The sequence below is a fragment of the Sapajus apella genome, unplaced genomic scaffold, assembly GCF_009761245.1.
Source record: "Sapajus apella isolate SASKATOON/1434 unplaced genomic scaffold, GSC_monkey_1.0 scaffold3, whole genome shotgun sequence".
Classification (NCBI taxonomy): domain Eukaryota; kingdom Metazoa; phylum Chordata; class Mammalia; order Primates; family Cebidae; genus Sapajus; species Sapajus apella.
In genome coordinates, this window is record NW_022436943.1 from 42,066,344 (window position 1) to 42,086,586 (window position 20,243).

General features: G+C 38.5%; 1 protein-coding gene across 4 annotated transcripts in view; it reads right to left on the reverse strand.

Annotated features, from left to right (window-relative positions):
* SAMD12 (sterile alpha motif domain containing 12) overlaps positions 1–20,243 on the reverse strand; it is a 418,645-nt gene that overhangs the window by 370,622 nt on the left and 27,780 nt on the right. For all 4 annotated transcript variants that reach the window (XM_032246413.1, XM_032246432.1, XM_032246424.1 and 1 more), the window contains exon 2: positions 7,062–7,240. In XM_032246413.1, the coding sequence (XP_032102304.1) occupies positions 7,062–7,240 (179 nt within the window). The remainder of the gene's footprint in view (positions 1–7,061; positions 7,241–20,243) is intronic.

The window sequence follows — 20,243 nt, forward strand, 5'->3', positions numbered from 1 at the left end:
GGCCACTTGTACCAATCCAGAAAAGCATTCTCTTCATATCATCAACAATTACAGAACTCAGTAAGACATCCTTCTGCTCACTTGTGGAAGAGCTAAAGATAATGAAATAATTGTGAGGCAAAAGATATAAACCCAGAGGCAAGGGGCTTCTGTATTACATCAACTGGCTTATTCACTCATTCATCAAAAATTTAATCTTTTTATTATGTGATGGACACAGTAGCAGGCATTGATATTACAGCAGTGAACAAGACAGACAAGATCACTGCTCTCAAATAGTTTAAATTCTGAGTGAAGAGACAGAAAAAAACAAGATGATTTCAGACCAGGAAAAGTTCTATGTAGGACATCAAACCAAGTGATGTCAGAGAATGTGACTGGGGATTCATTTAGTTAGGGTGGTCAGGAAAGACCTCTTGGAGAAGCACATTTGAGCTAAGACCTAAATGACAAGGAACTAGCTGAACAATAATCAAGGGGAGAACATCACAGGCAGAAGGGATGGCAAGTACCAATAATCTCCAAAGAGTATCACTTTAGTAACTTTGTAGTTTAGGTGGATAAACTCAAATGAATCTGGTGGGCTCTGATACACTCTCTTGAACACTACCTTCCTTATACATTGTCAAATGGCATATCCTGTAGTCTTACTCCACTAGACAAATACTATTAACCAAGTGGCTCCAAGCACTTTTTATTTCCTACAGAACTGAGAGCACAAAAGAGTGAAAAGCACTGTTCATGCGTTGGATGAACTGTGTTTTAGGCAGTCTGTGCTGCTGCTAGCTCCAAGATCTTTGTGAAGTCATTCAGTCTCATCTGAATCTTATCTCCCTGTAAAATAAATTAGATGGTCAAATGCTCTCTAGGTTTTCTTCTTTGTTGTTTACACAATGAACTATGGCTTAAATATATCCTATTAATTTCATACTTTTCAGAGCTTAACATGTTAGTAACAAAAGCTTACCTCTTCGGATATGTTTACTGTAGTTTTGTTTGAGCCCTGTCCAGGAACTCAATGTACATGGGCTGGGGTCCTGGAACTCACATAGCATGAAGTCATACTTGCTCGTCTCTTGCTCTGACCCTTATGAGAATTCTTAAGAAAGTACATCTCATTATGTTTCTCATGCATTGCGTTCTTTCCTATCATTGGTGACATTATACTGGGTTGGCAGCTTTGTTTGGAGACATTTGTGCTCCTTGAGCCAAGAAATACAGATAGTCAAGAATTAGATCATTCTATCCCTAAATTGCAACAGACCTTCTCAAAGGCAGCTAAGCAATGTAATTTGATCAAGGTTAAGTACAGTCCACCCTTCATCTCTTAACCTAAGTCTAAGTTCTTTTTTCTCTCTGTTTTAATCTCAGATTAATGGTTCCTGCTTACCGTTATAAATGTCCACAAGTTGCCCTGCAGTCAACTCTCATTTATCCACCTGTGGCTTATCTAAAGCACCCAGCTTTCTCCTCCTCCTGCCTCCAGCACCAAGTTCCAGGCCAGATCCTTTAAACTCTGTGCCAAAGAAATACAAACTAAATCTAATATTAGCCTAATGAGAAAAGCCTATCTGCTGCCAAAGATTCACATAATACATCCCAAAGCCAAGTGTAGGCAATTATTCACTGTTTTAGATGTTGGCATTGCTTCTCCCTTATATAATACAGCAATCAAGATTTGCTGTTTTCTCTCTGAGGATTAACGAATACATGCAGCATTTTAACCTCTTCTTCTGCCTAGTTGGCCAGATTCTCAGTGTAACAGGCTATATTTTCTTTTCAAATAAATAGATGATTTGTATATTTCATGTTAGGAGCATAAAAAACCCTGAATTTAGAGCCATTAAACAGAGAGAGTTATATCTTCCTCCAGATTATTAGCCAGAAACTAAGTTTTAGTGAGTCACTTACATCCTTGGGTTTCTCAGCTGTAAAATGGGGATACAGATTTTGTAAAGAAAAGGTACGGGGGAGGCATGCAAATACAAGGAACACTCAAAGGACACTGACTCCAGGAATTAGCATTGTGACAGGAAAAAACAACCCAGAAAAACAAGGATTATTAACCTTATGAAACCCTTATTTGACAGGCATAAAAACACAGCAAGGTGATGTTTCCTCATAAACATATAGAAAATAAAGTCTCGAAGTCAAGAATTCCCAATGTCACGTTTAGGCCACTTGTAAAGATACATTAGTGTATTCCAGGATAGAAAACAGATAGGATACTGACGGGCTGATGGGCTCATCTTATTCCATAGCCAGAGTCACCACAGAATCTCAAATTCCAACCATCAGAGCATTTGGGAATATCAATTTCGAAAGAAACTCCCCAGTATTTTGACTTTTAATGACTGAAGCACTTGTCCACTCAAGCCCAAGGATGAGGATCAGAGAGAATATCAACATAATTCCATTTTACATCTTATTCCTATACCCAGAGAACTGCAATGGTTTCCCATAGATTAGAGAAGCAATGTCTAATAGGACTTTCTGCCATAATGATCATATTCCACTTCTACACTGTCCAAAGAAGCAGCCCCTCAAAACATGGGATAATGAACACTTGAAATGTGGCGGGTATGAGCAAAGAAATAAATTTTTGCATTTTATCCAATTTACATAAATTTGAATATCCACGTGTACTAGTGGCTATTGTATTGAATGATGAAGGTGGAAAGTAAATCCATGGTACTCACTCCAACATTCAAATTCCATCACACAGTTTGGCCCAAACCTACTGTTTCAGACTTGATTTCTGCCACACAAATTCTGACTTGAACAGACTGATGTTGAACACACCTGAGCATTTCTGCTGCCATACCTCAGTTCAAGGTGCTTAGACTTCATGGCTCTAGGCACCCTCCATTCTTAGGGCTACATATGGGAATTTATTCATACTTCGCAGCACAGTTCAAATTCTACCTGTGCTAGAGTGCCCTCCCTTGTAGTCTTGTTCTGACTGCTCTGTAAGTAAAGGGTTAATCAATCTCAGAGCTGGCCTGTCTGAGAAGGACTTCAGTTTCCCATAGTGCTGGTTTTTTGGAAACTGCTATGTGGAACCACTCCTGGTCTTCAGGAGCTGTGGCTTTGTCTTGAGTCTACGTTACTAGAATGGTATAAATGAATGGTGAAAAAAAGAGGCTCAGCCTTTTATATATCAAAGAGACTCATCCTCACCTGGACTATCAATTGTGGCAGCTGTGTGGGTGATGGATCAAAAGAAGCTGTGTGCTTGGATAACTTCTGGGCCTCCTAATGAGATGAAAATGCTTTGCCTACTATATTTCTTGCCTGTACCCTCCTGTAAAGCTAAGTAGACGCAATTTTTTTCCTCTTAAACTGGTAACTATAGCTGAGGCGTGGCATGGCATACATATTCTCTCTGAATTTCCAAGTACTCACAAGCATTTAGGACTTATCCTGATAAGTATTTTTTGCAGATCCACATTTCAACTGGATTCATTTTTTTTATTTCCAACTAGACTCTATCCTTCCCAATAAGACTTACAAGTGATCTGGGTACTCTATTGGTTTCTCTTTGGTCTATAAGAGCTGGAGGCAACTTGTAGCCAGAAAAGCTTTTTCTGGAGTAAGGGTTCTGAGTCTTTGAGGAATTGGGGCTAAGGGTCCCAAAATGTCACTTTCTAAGATAGATAATTATTTTACCCAGAATGAATACACACACACACACACACACACACACACACACACACTTTTTAAAGTTATGAAAGCAATTCAAATTTCAGTGTCAACCGGGTAGATTAAGGACATGCTACAATCCTCCCCCAACCCACATATACACATAGACTCTAGCATTGCCTATTAAATATAAGGTCACTAAGCTACTCCGGAACAGATGGTGTGCTGAGGGATTGGTTTCAAAGCCCAACATGGCAGGAATCAAAGTGGTAAGGCCCAGAGATACACCAGGTTCCCTGTGAGAAGTCTGCATACAGAGGTACTTGATTTGCATAATCAGTCAGAAGCAAACAGACAGAACATCAACTTAAAACATCAGTGTAATACCTGGCCAGAGCACTCACATCCCAGAGTTCAGGGGAAGACCGATGCATAAGGACCTCACCAGAAGCCTCTACAATCCAAGGCACACATGGGCAAAAAGATCCCACAATAATTTACTGATCCGCCAAATAAATCACCAGCAAGAATTAGAAGCCACGTGAGCAAATTCAGTACCCTAAAAGCATAATACTAACCCAACAAACAGAAAATGTCATGGTTGAGTTACTAAAGTTAATGGGACAATCCAAAAAGGGCTTTAAAATAAATACACTTAAAATAATACATATCTTATTCAAAATTCAAGCAAAGCAGAAATACAGAAAGTGAAAGTTTTCTCCATAATTTTAACTCCAGGTAGAAACTGCTGCTCATATTGTGGAAAGCCCTCCCAGATTCAGTGATGCCTTTATACAGAGACAGACATTTTTACCTAAGTGGAAACATACTATATCTACTGTGTCATAACCTACTCTTCTCATTCCCTTTCTACTTTAAAATATTATCACATTTTCCACATAAATACATATAAGTCTCTTGTATCCTCACAAAGGAAAAATTGTATCCCATCACATTAATACAGTTTCTTTAGCCAGTGTCCCATGAACGGACATTTGGGCTAGTTTCAGTGCATTTTCCTATAGCCATCTTTGTACATATGGATAATTATTTCCTTAGGCAAGTTCCTAGAGAAAAAATTGATCCCAAAACTACACACATTTAAAATTTTGATAGCGATTATCAAGCTGTCATCCAGAAAAGCTACAAGAATTTACATTATTGAATGGCTATAGATGTATGTATTTCTAGCCACAGGTTTTTTAAGGTAGGTTTCGAATGGGTCAATTTACCAGAGATTCAATTATATACCCAAGAAAAGAGAAGATGGCTCACAACTGCACTAGCCTCTAAATGCAACAGAAGGGAAAATGTAAATGTGTTTGTACCTGTACAACATAAGTTCACATTGTCTAAGGTACAGAAGCTTCAGGGGCTGTGATGCTGCTGACATCCACAGTAATCACATTATAGTGATTTTAACTCTGTTCCCCCAGCAGCCACTGTCGTTCCCTAGTCCTCCATTTAAACAAGTGAACAAATTCTTCATGTAAGCTTTACTAAAGCCTCTAGTCTGTTCGCCTCTAAGTATGATGGCATTGTCAAAAACCCAGAATCTCCTTTCAACTTCATTTGTTGGGAATAGGTGTTCACTGTAGATGATTTGCATAAACTCAAATGAATCTGGTTTCCAATATGTGGTTTGTTCCAGAAGAAAGGCTCATTATACACACTCATTGAAGTATGTTTTCAGCAAAGCAACTATAAAGTGCTTCAGAGGCAAAGACACAAAATTTCAGGATTCACAACAATATCACATATTCAAGATAATTCAGAAACAGAATCATATCAGATTTGAACCAAATTTTTTATATTCCCAATCTCTTTACAAATAAAAGAGATACACACTAGAAATGTTTAAAGTTGAATTAAAATCAAATATCAATAGTTAACTTTTCTTTTCTGTCTACTCTAATTTTTAATATTTTAAGCATCCTTTAGAAAATATTTCACTCAGAGAAAGTCTATTTATCTTCCTAAACAGGACCCTTAAGGCTTCTTTTCCTGGCTCCTTCAAGATATCCATGTAGCAACATGGATTGATCAGCTTTAGCTGTTTTAACAGGGTTTACTTATTTCCAATGCTGCTCACAAGCCAAACTTCACTGATCATCAGTCAATATCCTATGAGTTGCCATTTCTCTTAGCTAAAATGTCCAGTGTAAAATGCCTGCCATATATTTCTTGGTAATCATTCCCCATTCCCTACCACACACACATACTTAATGTCAAATTTTTAATTATCCGTAAAGAAGAAAAGGAATAACAGTAATTATTCAAAACTGTAGATAAAGCAAAAAAAAAAATTCACATATGATTTTGGAAGACATTATTTGGAGGAGAAGGGAGGTGGTTATTGTATAACAAGTGACCTTTTTCCTTAAGATTTTTCTTGGGTGGTTACGATATTTGCTTTCCAAAGCATGCACACATTCATTCACTCAACCAACATTTGAAAGCACATTGTCTTGCAGGGAATACACAAACGGAGAAACAAAACTATATGAAGATTAATTTCCTCAGTGTCTAAGAGGAAAACTGATATGAGTATCTTTAACAACACTGTGCCCCCAACATGAACATCTGCATTGATTTCAGACAAATACCCAGGTAGGGCCAGTTCCATTGTAGGCAGCCTTTGGAAGAGGCTGTCCTTACTAAAAAATTACCTACCCCACAGAACCCAAGTTTCTGTCCATCTTCACCAACACCTATTTTGTCAGTTCTATGATACCTATGTTTAGTCTAAAGATTGAAAAGAACTAAGTATCCTACAGCAGAATAAAATAATTTTCTCTGTCATTGGTTAGGGTACTATTCAATATTGTCTGCCTCACAAGATTGTTACAGGGACACAGTAAGTCTACAGATCAAGAGTCCTTCAAACAGTACCTGGGATATACATGCATATTTCATAAAGTATCAGCTATTAATAATTAACAATACCTGTAAGCACAAGCCTCTTATACTCACACAGTACTGGGACTTTTATAAAATACTTTCATAAGCATGTAATTGTTTGATCCGCTCAATCTGATAAGAGAAGTTATTTTATGACTGATTCCCTTGTGTAGATGAAGAATTTGCAACTCAGAAAGTTACAGGACTTGCCCAACACCATAGAGCGGTAAGTCTGAGCCTGGTAGATTAATCTTTTAGCTTTAAGTCCAGGGCATTCTTCTCTATAACCTCAGAGACTCACGCTATGAGATGGGCCACAAATGTGTTTCCATTTCATTCCAAAGGGAATACAGTTAATATTTTCCTTTATAATTATTTATCAGCAAGATACAGTGTTCATTTGACCACAGATACAACGGTTATTAGTGAAAGCACTATCAGCTCTTCTCTATGGCTGGACCACAGCATATCAAGGCTGCAGCTTTCAAATCTCCGTAATTAACTGGAATGTTACGCACCTTAGCCGTCTCAGCGTCTGCCTGCAGTCGCTTGGGGGTTCCTTTCTGGTCAGGTACCTTCTGGAAATTTTTGTTTTTAATGGATTGAGATTCCACACCTTCACCTTCAATCTGGAGTTTAATACCTTCAGCACGGGCAGGGTGATCAATACCCCGTGGATTCAAACCACAGTGGAGAGCTAGGAAAGAGTAACAAATAGAACTCAGAAAAACAACCATACAAAGAAGGTGTCCATGACAGAAAATATTTCATCGGGCCCAAGGAGGAAAAAAAACAAGGCATCTGTGAGTCGAAAGGTGGGGTGATTACTACAAGAAATAATATGGTGACAAGGAAGCATGGTATAGTGGGAAACCCTGAGCTTGGAAATCAGCAAGATTTAGGTGCAAATCCAGAAGCCCTCAATTCCAAGTTGTTTGACTTGCAGCAAGTTACGAATCCCCATGTTACAGATGAGAATCGGGCAACGTTGTTACTGCATCCCATACATGCAATTATGTCAACCCTGTGGTTTAGTTTATATCTCTGCCTCCATCTGACAAGTGTTCCCCCTCTCCTTGTGACCTTCTCTGTTATTTAAGCATTCCCTCAAGTCCACCCTCTTGCATTCATTCAAGCAATATTTCTTCAGCACTTACTATGTGCCATCCCTGGGTTAGATCCTAGAAACATAGATGCACATATGACAGATGTTACTCACAATGTAATAAAGGAGGCAAACAAAAGGACTGGTGATTTTAATACAGAATTGTCACTTCTGTGTGGCAAAGAAGAAAAAGCCAGAGTAGAGGGCTCAAGGACATCGAGCCCAGCGGCTTCTAGTTTTTTGCATCTTATTCTCCCCATGTCCTGTAACATAGATATTCCACAAATAAAATCTAAAACTGAGGGATACAAATCTGGGGATATTTATTCATCTAACAAACGTTTACTGAGCTCCCCTGCCCCATGTACCCTCTACTATCAAATAAATAGCAGTGAATGTTGTAAGATCCATGCATTCCACTACATGAACTACCATGTATGTCTGTGTGCGCGTGGCAGGTATGTGTGTTTTGACTTCTCGGGTAGTAAATTATTTCATTTCCCTGTGACCCCAACTCTTAAAATTAAGGTAAATTCCTATCCTCATCCCCTTTCCTTTATTCGCAGAGAAGTTAAGGCCAGATACTTAATACCCATATCTTCCCCAGGTCTCCACTTCATCAATAACCTCCTTTTACCCAACATTTTAAGGCTTTCTCCTTTTTCAGCATTCTTCCCCTCCAGCCAGCTTCTGTGATTCCAATAGTCCAACTCTCTACTCGGCACTCCGTTCAGGCCAGTTTCCTCTTTGCCCTTTCTTTGCCAGGATTCTGACGAGTACTTTACACCTGAGGATGAGACAGGCTTCCCAAGAGAAATGACATGTTTTCCTCCCATTCCCTGCTCCCTCCTTAACAGGGCCATCTATTCCCATGTTCCCAATCAACATTCTGGTGACTCCCAAATATTAACTTCAGCCTAGACAGAACTTTCTCATGAATGTCAGACAAGTAAAACTACAGCAGAAACAATTTGCCTGTTCCAGTCTTCCCAAATTACACAGAAGCTGATGAGACATCCTTAACATCACTCTATGATTCATCACTTCTCTTCCATCTATCAGCAAATCCAATAGCTCTATACCCAACATACTGCTCAAATATTGAATGAATGACATTTTTTTTTTAAAAAAAGCAAACTGTACAAAGGTCCAAATGCATGTGATCTTATTTGTACCTCTTTCTGTGGACATTATTTATAAATTTCTTCTAGTCACTAAGCTTCCTATTTAGTGGTACATTCTGGGCACTTAACATTTATTAGTTCATGTCTCCCTTTTCAGGCTTTGTTCTGAATCTCAAATAATCTTCATGAGAAACTCTGAGACATAATTATATTCACTTCACAGATAAGGAAAATGAGGCTTAAAGGGGTTAGGATCACAAAAGGCTGTATTATACTAGTGTATACAGAAAAGTCACAGAAATTATGGATCATTTAGGATGCACATGATTTCATATTACAGATGGAAAAATCCAAACTGGATTAAACAGTAAGGAAAATTATCAACTGTCAGAACAAGAAGTCCAGTGATGGCACAAGTTCAGAATTAGCTGATTTTCATCATCAAGTGTCATCAAGTATTGTGATTTTTTTTTCCTCTCTCCATTCTATTATCCACAGCATCACCTTTATCCTCAACCTGGGTCCCTTTGCAGCATCTAAACTACAAGCTTTTCATTTTCATCTTGCAGCAGAAAGGGCTTGGTTGACTATGGCTCTTTTTCTCCCAAACCTCCTTCAAATTTTATTCTCTTTTCTTATTGGCCACGAGTGAATAACATGCCTATTACTGAACTAACACCCTGGCAGTGGAAATAAGATTATCCTTAAATCAACTGACCAACTCAGAGGGTCAGCTCCCCAAAGCACACTGCTGCTACTCAGCAGCGCTGTAGCAGAATAGATGCTGAGGAACCAACCACAATGCCCACGTTAGGCAGTGCTGGAAAGAGAGCTCAGCAGACAAAGCCTCTGAGAGCATGAAGCTAATTACTGTTAATATCAATCAGCTTCTCCATCTCCAAAGACTAGCGTACTTACAATGAATGTTCAATTAAATACACCAAAGTTGTGATTATCTTTAAAAGGTATGCTTGTGTAGGGAGATGGGTGATTGGCATGGGATGGATTCAGACATTAATGAAGAAAAGAGAAATGTGTAGCTTTGATTTTTCTGTCTAGCTTTACCCTCTGCTGCTTCCTACCTTGAAATTCATGACTTAGGAATACCACTAAACTGCTCTTGACCTCCTATTCTCTTCCCCTATCACCTCCCCACCAAATATGACTCTCACACTTCCTTTACTTCTGCTTATGCTGGTCCCACCACCTAGCAACGCTGACCCTACCACAACCCAATCCTATTTCCTCCTCTTTGGGAAGCTAACTCCTATTCACCTCATGTCAGCTCAGACCTCTTCTTCAGAAAACCTTCTAGGGGTCTCTGGCTACCAGAGCAAGAACCCATTTCCTATGCCCCCTCATGCACACAGTCCCCTGGTGCTTCATTTTCCTCACAGTACTGAGAATGTCCATGTAACTGATCTGTCTGCCTGGCCCAACATAACTGTAAGCTCCTGGGGGGCAGATATCATCCCTTTTTCATCTCCATGACCTCCATTCCTGAGTCCAGGATCTGGCACATAAGAGACATTAAGGAAATACTTATTCTGCTGCAGAATAAACCAGCAATCCCCTTCCTTTACACAATCATGCCTTAAATTAGAAGGAAGTCTTTCTCTGCTAGTAAATACTTTGCATTCAAAATGTAAGGTATCTATAAACAGGAAGCACAATACAGTTTTTTGACTTTCCACACACGTAGTCTCATTCTTCACACAAATATTTTAATTCTCCATAAATGTTCCTTCCTCCACTGCAAACCCAGTAGTTGATTTAGGTTTTTGTGCTTAGGCTTATTTATTTAAAACCATTTTTGACAGGCTTTGTTTTGTTTTCCCTGAAATTCAATGTCCCTAATATTTACAAATCAAGCAACTTTCCAACGGCCTCTTACAATGCATGACCTCCATCTCTTTGCTTGTGTCAAAGGTGTCCCCATTTGCTTTCTCTTTTCTGTGCTCATCACTACACTTTCTTATTTTTACTTTTTACTTAATTTAATGGGCTTGGCAGCACACCGGTAGGCTTTGAAACCCTCTTCTTGTTTCCCTAATCTTCATCACCACTCCTGTGCCTGACGGATGTCTAGTTATTTAATTGACACTGTAGGCAGCTTGTGGTCTTTGTGGTAAGTGCTGCTGCTGTCACTTTTGCTTAATTTGAATGTCACTAATACTGAATTATTCAAAATGAAGAGTTATAAACCAAAATGAATTTCACAAACAGTGTTCTTTAAAAAATTTAAGAGAGAAATGTTTCCCTGCAAATGCACATATTTTAGCATTGTTTTGAGACGCCGTTTTGAAGGCACCATCTTTTTTTCATGTGTAAAAACCTACTTCCCCAGAAAATTGAAAACCAAGTGCATTGCTGGTGGGAATGTAAAGTGATACACCCCCTGCAGAAAACCGTATGGTGATTTCTCAAGAAATTAAACATAGAATTGTCATTAGATTCAACAATTCAACTTCTAGGTATATACACACAAAAAAACTGAAAGCAGGAACTCAGGTATTTGTATGCTCACATACACAGCAGCATTATTCATAACAGTCAAACAGGCATAAGCTAAATGCCTATTGATACATGAATGGATAAACACAATGTCGTACATATAATGAAATATTTTGCAGCCTTTAAAAGGAATGCCATTCTTATCCATGCTACAACATGCATGAACCTTGAAGACATTATGCTAAGTGAAATATGCCAGACAAAAAAGGACAACTATTGGACGATTCACTTATATGAGTTAGTCAAATCTATAGAGAAATAAAATGGAGCAATGCTACACAGGGGCTGTGGGAGAGAAAATGAGAAGTTATTGGTTAGTTATGGGTATAGTGTTTCACTCTGGGATGATGAAAACTCTCTGGAGATGGATGGTGGTGATGGTTATATGATAATGTGAATGTATCTAATGCCACTGAACCATACAACCAAAGGTGATTAAAATGATGAATTTAATGTATATTTTATCACAATAAAAAATAAAATTTTAAAAACCCTACTCCCTCTCATTTCAACTCCCTAATGCCTCAATAAATGGAAGGAGAAGTTCCAAAGATATTTTTATTCAAAGGTTTGAGAGTTTATTTATGAATAATGTCATGATTTTTAACTAGAATGTTATTTTGTTTTTTTTTTAAATAAAAGGGTAAAAAATTATAGCTCAAAAGTATGAGATTACTTCAGAATTTTCCTAGAAAGGAAATGTTCTCCAAAACAGGTCTTATCCTAATCAGCAGAAGCAGGGCTGGAATTGCTGATTGCTGGAAATGAGCCTGGGCTCTCTGGGGTTTAGTGGCTGAGGGATGTCATTCTCATGTGATTTAGGTGACAGTCACAGGCTATCTGGAATGAAGTGCCAGTCCTCGTTTTCTCTCCTCACAGTGATGCAAGAGGAGTTGAGGGATGCATTGGCATCTGCGGTCATTCCCAAGAACAAGTGCATCTTACTCTCCAGAAAGCCACCCACACCACACTCTCTCTGTCATGAAACAAGGGATGAAGGCTTATAGAAGTTTAATGTTCCACTATTCTGAGTTTTGCCTTGAATAGAGACACTGTGCAAACACTCCCAATTGCCCCTCAGAAAGAACTGGTTCTCCAACCAAGGAACCCCCAGGTAGAAACTGCTAGCCATGCTCTGAAATGTGTTGTGCTTCTCTGCCTTGACTGAAGTGATCTTTTTACATCATACACTCTTCCTTTCCCTTACTTGCATAGATGCCTGCTTCAGGAAATATTAATTTTCTATTTTCTCTACTGCAGAGCTTTAACTAGTCTTGCACTTAAGCAATATTGATAATTCCCCTCTTTCTTTTTTTTTGAGACAGTGTCTTGCTCTGTTGCCCAGGCTGGAGTGCAGTGGTGTCTGCAGTCTCAACCTCCCAGGCTCAAGTGTTCCTCCCACCTCAACCATGAAGTAGATGGGACTACTGGTGTGCACCACCACATCCAGCTAATTTTTGTATTATTTGTAGAGGCAGGATTTTGCCATGTTGCCCAGGCTGGTCTTGAACTCCTGGGCTCAAGCCATCTGCCCACCTCAACCTCCCGAAGTCCTGGGATCACAAGAGTCAGCTACCATGCCCAGTCCACCTCTTTTTTTATATGACTTGTATGTGTGTATTTACTGTGCATTGCAAATATTTACTGGCATGGCTGCTAGGTCTACACCTAGGAGCCCCTGGAAGGAAGTGACTACTTCTTATTGAGCTTTACAAATATAGTATCTAGCCACATAACTGCCTTACAGTAGGTGCTCAACCGTTGTTTATAGACTGAGTATAGATATGATGGAAAGATACTGATTCAATCCTACTCACTGCCATTCAGTCCTGATGCATAACATATATTTTTCAAAAAAAGCAAATAAAAGTTGCTTCCAATCTAATTGTATAATTCACCAAAAATATTAAATCACAAAACCATAAAGCTCTCTTGAAACTACTGATTTACCTCCCATCTGCAAAGCAGAGACCATCTTCCTCATGTTTGCACCTGCAAAGCCTAAATAGTTATACAAACTCAACCCTCAACAAATGTTGCTAAATGAATCAATGACCTTAAAAACAAATATCCTCCAATCCCCACCATTAGAATTGAGATAGGTTAAAATTTCATGTGTATGTCTTGCTTCTAGCTAAAGCTCCTGAAGGATATGGTCCTGCTTTAACACTTCCCGCATATAATATACACATAACACTCTCCAATATATGTTTAATTCACTATATTAATTATTATAGGTGCTTCACTTATTGTATTCTGGATTGGAATTCAGCAGAGACTACCATGCAGAAGTAATATGAACGCCAAAAATGTCTAACTCTTTATAGCAGACACTTCTGATGGGCTACACATTATCAACACTCTTATTTTTGCCACCTATTGAAAGATGGCTACAAGGCCAAATACAAAATTTCACAGCCTCCCTTGCAGACACAAGTGAGGCTGATGACAGATTCCTCTCTGGGGCATATAAGCAGAAGTTTGATGGGAAACAAACAGTTCTGGAACTGACAAAAGAGGAAAGATCTTAGTAACTCCCTTCCCTCTTCACTCTGCCTTAAATGCATATGTGAGGTCTAGAACTGCTACAGAATATGTTGTGACCACAGGGCTACAAATATGAAAAAAAGCCAAGAGAATAATAGCCACATTGGCTCTGACATCATTGGGCTACTCCAAATATGTTCTTCATTGTCCCCCTCTGGACTTGAGAGTCTGTGAGAAAAGTAATTCCCTGCTTATTAGGCCATGGTTAAGTCTTCTATAACTTTCAGATGATCCTCTGCAAAATGACGTTTTCATTTGAACCAGTAACACAGGATTGTTTAGCTCTTCTGTAAAAAAGAGAAAACTGAAATCCTAGCAAAATGTCCTGGTCTGGGTTTCACAACTCCTATTATAATTTAGAAAGCTGAGTAAGTATTGTATTAATAACAGCTTAGCAAGGAAGATCCACATTCGGAATACATGTCATTATCAATCAATCCAGATGACAGTGTGAAAACCTGAGGATGAAAATTTCTTGCTTACCCAGAAAAGTGCCCAGATAATTCAGAAAACTTTTGCATCAATGAATGGGAATGTGTTCATGTGTATCTGGTCATTTATGTGTCAACGTAAAAATACAACAACTATATCAGAAAGTATGTCTCATGAATACAGGCTTGTTTTCTCTAATACGGAGCACAATATCTCCTTAAGCAAAGGAATCTGCCCAGCAGATCTCTTCCAGGAAAGCGGTCAGCAAACTATGCCCATTGACCAAATCCATCCTGCCGCTTGTTTTCATGTGGTTTGTGACCCCAAAATAGCTTTTACATTTTAAAGTGTCTGAAAAAACATTTTATGACACATGGGAATTATATGAATATAAAACAGGAGTAAACTATAAATGTCCAGAAGGGTAATTCAGTAGCATTAAAAGTTGAACATGTCCACCCTCAGCAAGTCTAAGTGGCCAATAATAGATGGCTCCCCTATCCATGCAAGAAGAGATTGGGAAGAATGAAGTCACTACATCAATGAGAAAGACAGGGGAAGAAACTAAATGGAAAATGAAAGGCTGAACCCACAAACCCACTCTATTATCCTCACAAGTCTGTCCAGAGTAGCCTGACAACTATGATGTGGCTGTCCAAGCTAGACCTACATGACTGTTCAGCACAGCCAGACGTTCAGACCACATGCAGCAGTGCAAGGACATGGTCTTCTCTGAGCCCCAGGATGCTCCCTCACTCTGGTTTACTTGTCTACAGAAACAATTTCATCTTTGTAAAAACAGTTTACTATAAGGGAATCTCGTTTTCCAAAGACTACTTAAGTTTAATCACCACATCAAATATTCACTTGTCCTACATTTGATATCCAGACAATCTAAAACAAGGGAAATTAAAATAATGCTTACCTTTGGTACTGTAGCATCAGTAAAGTGGGAGAGACTTTGGAAGATGTCGAAGGCATGAACATTAACTCTTCTCATTCACAAGGAGAATACAAGGGGAGATACATGCAGAGGTTCTACGATGCTTTATCAGTTTGAGAGATTGATAAGGGCTCTACACTGGTGACTTGAAAAACATTTTAAACTATGATACTATAGAAACAGATTTCATATTGCGAATCTGTGACCAAACATCTTTATCTATGTAGATGAATTGAACCAAGTTTTTATGAAACATCACTTTCTTTTTCTACACATAATCTACTCCTTATTTTTCTAAATAAAGTAGTACCTCTTGCATCCTTTGGGGAAGAAGAAATAGACATACTTTTCTCAATTCATCCCACTTAGTAAAGTTAAAAATGATGGACATTATATACAAGACAAACATAAGAAGACTGAATGGTAAAGAGAAGGCTGACCATCTAAAGACTTTGAAGGACTTTGTATAACATGATTGTACAAGTTCTCTCAGCTTCCTCTTGCCTCATATATCCCAGACTTAGAACTGAAGAAGCCTGCAACCTGGAAACACCTATAGGCACAGACAAAAAATAATTTACAACAAGAGTTTGCTCTCCACAGCCAAACAACCAAGAAAGACAGCCTATCAAGATAGGAAACATGTAGACAATAATTGCTTTACTCAAACATTACAGAAAAGAATTGTGACTCAACCATCACATAAGTAAAGGCTGAGTGTAAAGCCTAGACTCACACCCTCACCAGGCTGCACTTAGGTGCCCCATTATCCCCAGGAGAATGCCATAGAAGGCCAAGTAGGGAGTCCAGGTTTTCATCTCTATCAACTGATAAAAAGGGTACCTCCTCATCCCCACAATGTCAGTTGAGATGATATGGCAAGGCTGGACTTTCACCTCTACCAGTTTACAAGAGGTGAACTAACCTTCCTGGGATTGTGTCAGAGGAAGTCTGGTAGGCATTTAGAACTTTAACTATTACCCAGCCATGAGGAAGAAATCCTACCTTTCAGGTATCAACTGAGGTTAAGCAGGGAACCTGGATTTATAACTCTAGCTGGCAGTAACTAAGTGGTATCTTCTCTTTTCCCTGGTCAGACTGGCATTTTAAAAAGCCAGCTGAAGCAAAAGGTTTAAATAAAATCTAGTGTCTCATAATGCAAAATGTAAATATCCAGGTTTCAATAGAAAATCACTCATTACTGGCCAGGTGCAGTGGCTCACACCTCTAATCCCAGCACTTTGGGAGGCTGAGGTGGACGGATCATGAGGTCAACAGATTGAGACCATCCTGGCTAACATGGTGAAACCCTGTCTCTACTAAAAACACAAAAATTAACTGGGCGTGGTGGCGTGTGCCCGTAATCCCAGCTACTCAGGAGGCTGATACAGGAGAATCGCTTGAAACTGGAAGGTGGAGATTGATTGCAGTGAGCTGAGATGGTGCCACTGCACTCCAGCCTGGGTGACAGAGCAAGACATCATCTCAAAAAAAAAAAAAAAAAAAGAAAAGAAAATCACTCATAACCAGGAAGTTCTCAAACTGAAAGACAAAAGACAATCAATACACACCAACACCCAGATGACAGAGATGTCAGAACTGAGAAAAATTTTAAAGCAGCTATGCTTCACTAAGCAATTATACTTGACACAAATGGAAAAAATAATCTTTAGCCAAAAAATAAAGTCTCTGCAAAGAAATAGAAGACATGAAGAATAACCAAATGGAAATGTTAGAACTGAAAAATATAAACAAAATTAAAAGTTCAGTGGATGGGCTCAACAACAGAATGAAGGAAACAAAGGATAATTTAATTGGAAAGGTTAGAGGGCACTTGGAGAACAGAAATGTTCTCCACCTTGATTTTGGTTACAAGATACTATACAAGTATCAAAATTCATCAAACTAAACACTTAAAATATGTGCTTTTATTGTTTGTTTTTTGTTTTTTGAGACAGAGTCTTGCTGTCGCCCAGGCTGGAGTGCAATGGCGCAATCTCAGCTCACTGCAACCTCCACCTCCTGGGTTCAAGCAATTCTCCTGCCTCAGCCTCTTGAGTAGCTGGGATTACAGGTGTGCATCGCCATGCCCAGCTAATTTTTGTATTTTTAGTAGATATGGGGTTTCACCATGTTGGTCAGGCTGGTCTCGAACTCCTGACCTTGTCATCTGCCCATCTTGGCCTCCCAAAGTGCTTGGATTAGAGGCGAGAGCCACCATGCCTGGCCTAAAATATGTACTTTTATTGTATATAAAATAATCTCAAAAACATAACAAAACAGAATATAGACAGTAGATATATTTCATTTTTCAAAAGCATTTATAAATGACTTTTGACTTACATGTTTTCATTCCTAACTCTAACCTCAGCCAACACACATTAATTGAAATATAAGTTCTACCATTTTCTTACAATACATATTCAAGCATGGGCAAGTTATATCATCTTTTCTGTGAAACAGCAATACTAATATTACCTTATTTTTTTACACTCACGTTATTGTGTTGATAAATAGAAATAACACATATAAAATTCTTGACACCTACCATGTGTTCAATGAACATAAATCCTCCACTTTTACTCATTGCCCTCCTCCAACACAGTAGACAAATATTACGTGGTAACAATTTTAATAAGTTAAATAGTCACCATGCACTTTTAAAGAATATAGTATAGACTTAAAAAGTGCAATCCTACCTGAAAAAGACAAACTAAAATATAATTTAGTAAGAAAACAAGAAGGAAAAAAGAACAGCTTTTCAAATATATCAAAAAAATCTGGGAGCAAACTGGGAAATGAGGTTAAAACTAAGAGATAAGAGCAAATATCTGCACCTTGTAACACAGTTTCTACTGACAAGCTGATTGCACTCTCTGTGAAACCAAGCTAATGAAAAAAAAGATGACCCTAATCATTTAGGAAGTCTTTACATATGACAATCTGGTATTTCGGGAAGGAAGAAGAAAAAAATACAGAATTAACATATTCAAAGGACTTTTCATCCTCTATCATGAAGGTGGTGATAACTATTTAAAAAAAGGGGGAAGATGGCCCAGCACGGTGGCTCATGCCTGTAATCCTAGCACTTTAGGAGGTCAAGGTAGGCGGATCACAAGGTCAGGAGTTCAAGGCTAGCCTGGCCAAGATGGTAAAACCCCATCTCTACTAAAAATACAAAAAATAGCTGGGCGTGGTGATGGGTGCCTGTAATCCCAGCTGCTTGGGAGGTTGAGGCAGAGAACTGCTTGAACCTGAGAGGCGGAGGTTGCAGTGAGCCGGAACTGTGCCACTGAGCTCCAGTCTGGGCAACAGAGTGAGACTCCCGTTCAAAAAAGGGATGATTAAGAGATGCTAAACATGTTTAAGGCCACCATTAAAATGAAAAATAGAAAAAACATGGCACAGGGGAAATGGAATTCAGACTGTTTTACATCACATAGCTCCTACCACACCATGCTACTCTGGAGAAAGAGATTTTCTTTTGCCTCTGCAATTTAATTGTTGTTTAGTAGGTAAATCATGGGCTTTGGAGTCAAATCTGGCTGCCCCCACAGAGTGGCTGTGTGGCCTTGAACAAGTTAATTCCCTTTAGGTTCCGTGTTGCTTTATATGTAAAATTAGAAAAATCATAACATCTTTTTAAGATTTTAGAATAATTGAAGCATATTTAAAGTGTTTATTCAATACCTGGCACATAGAAAGTGCTCAAAAAATGGTAACCACTGCTGTATTACTTCCTTTACCATTATTAAATCATTTTAATAATACCGATTTCTTCAAAAATCAAATACCTAGATCATTTGTACATACATCTGCATATACCTGTACACATAGCTCCACTAACAGAAAGAGGTGACTTAGTGTTAGGGAAAGTAGAGAGTTACAAAGGTCAGACACAGGCTTCAGAGAAGAAAAAGAGAAACTTGGTCGGGCAAGGTGGCTCACACCTGTAATCTCAGCAATTTGGGAAGCTGAGGTGGGCAGATCACCTGAGATCAGGAGTTCAACACCAGCCTGGCCAACATGGCAAAACCCCGTCTCTACTAAAAATACAAAGAATTAGCCTGCTGTGGTAGCACATGCCTGTAATTCCAACTACTCAAAAGGCTGAGGTAGGAGAATCGCTTGAACCCGAAAGATGAAGGCTGCAGTGAGCCGAGATCGCGCCACTGAACTGCGGCCTGGGAAACAGAGCAAGACTCCATCTCAAAAAAAAAAGAAAAAAAAAAAAAAAAAAAGAGAAACAAAATTCTCTTGAAGATTTTATTCTGGAAATAATAATTTTAAAAGAAGAACAATCTAGGCAGAAACATAAGTATCTATTAAACTACAGAAATATGAAAAAGCCATGAGATGTTTTGGTTTGACTTAATGAATGCGAGCATCTCTCTTCTCAGTGAGGGTGGGGCAAGATAATCTTAGCAGGCAATTTTGTTTGCTTGCTCTCTCTATTCATAGTAACATTTGGACTAAAGGAACATTCAAGTTTAACAAATTCCATCCCTTATTGCATTTGATCTTCACCAATGTCCATATATACATGTGTATATGTGCATATAATATATATGTATAAAATAAAAAAATCACATTCTCTAAAGCGAGAGATATAATAATGAAGGAAATTATTCATGAGCTTAATTCATGAACTGAGAATGAGCGCTTTAAAAACTTGTGGTGATCCAAAGGCTAAAAGTAGTTTAAAGTTCAATGGAGCCATTGATAAGTATACAAGTTACTAAACACACCTTAATTAAAAAAAAAAAAATCTCAAATTTACCAAGAAAACTGCCATCAACGTTGGCATTACTAATAACAGCCCAATACTTCTGAATGTACTTTGGTCAATCCTTTGAAATTACATTGTCCAATATAGGAGCCAGTAGTCACTATTTTAAATTAATTATATTTTTTAATTTAAAATTAAGCTCCTCAGTTGCACTAGCCACATATCTGTAGCCGCATGTGGCTGTGTACAGCATAACGGACAGTGTAGATTATTAAATATTTCAATAATCACACAAAGTCCTATTGA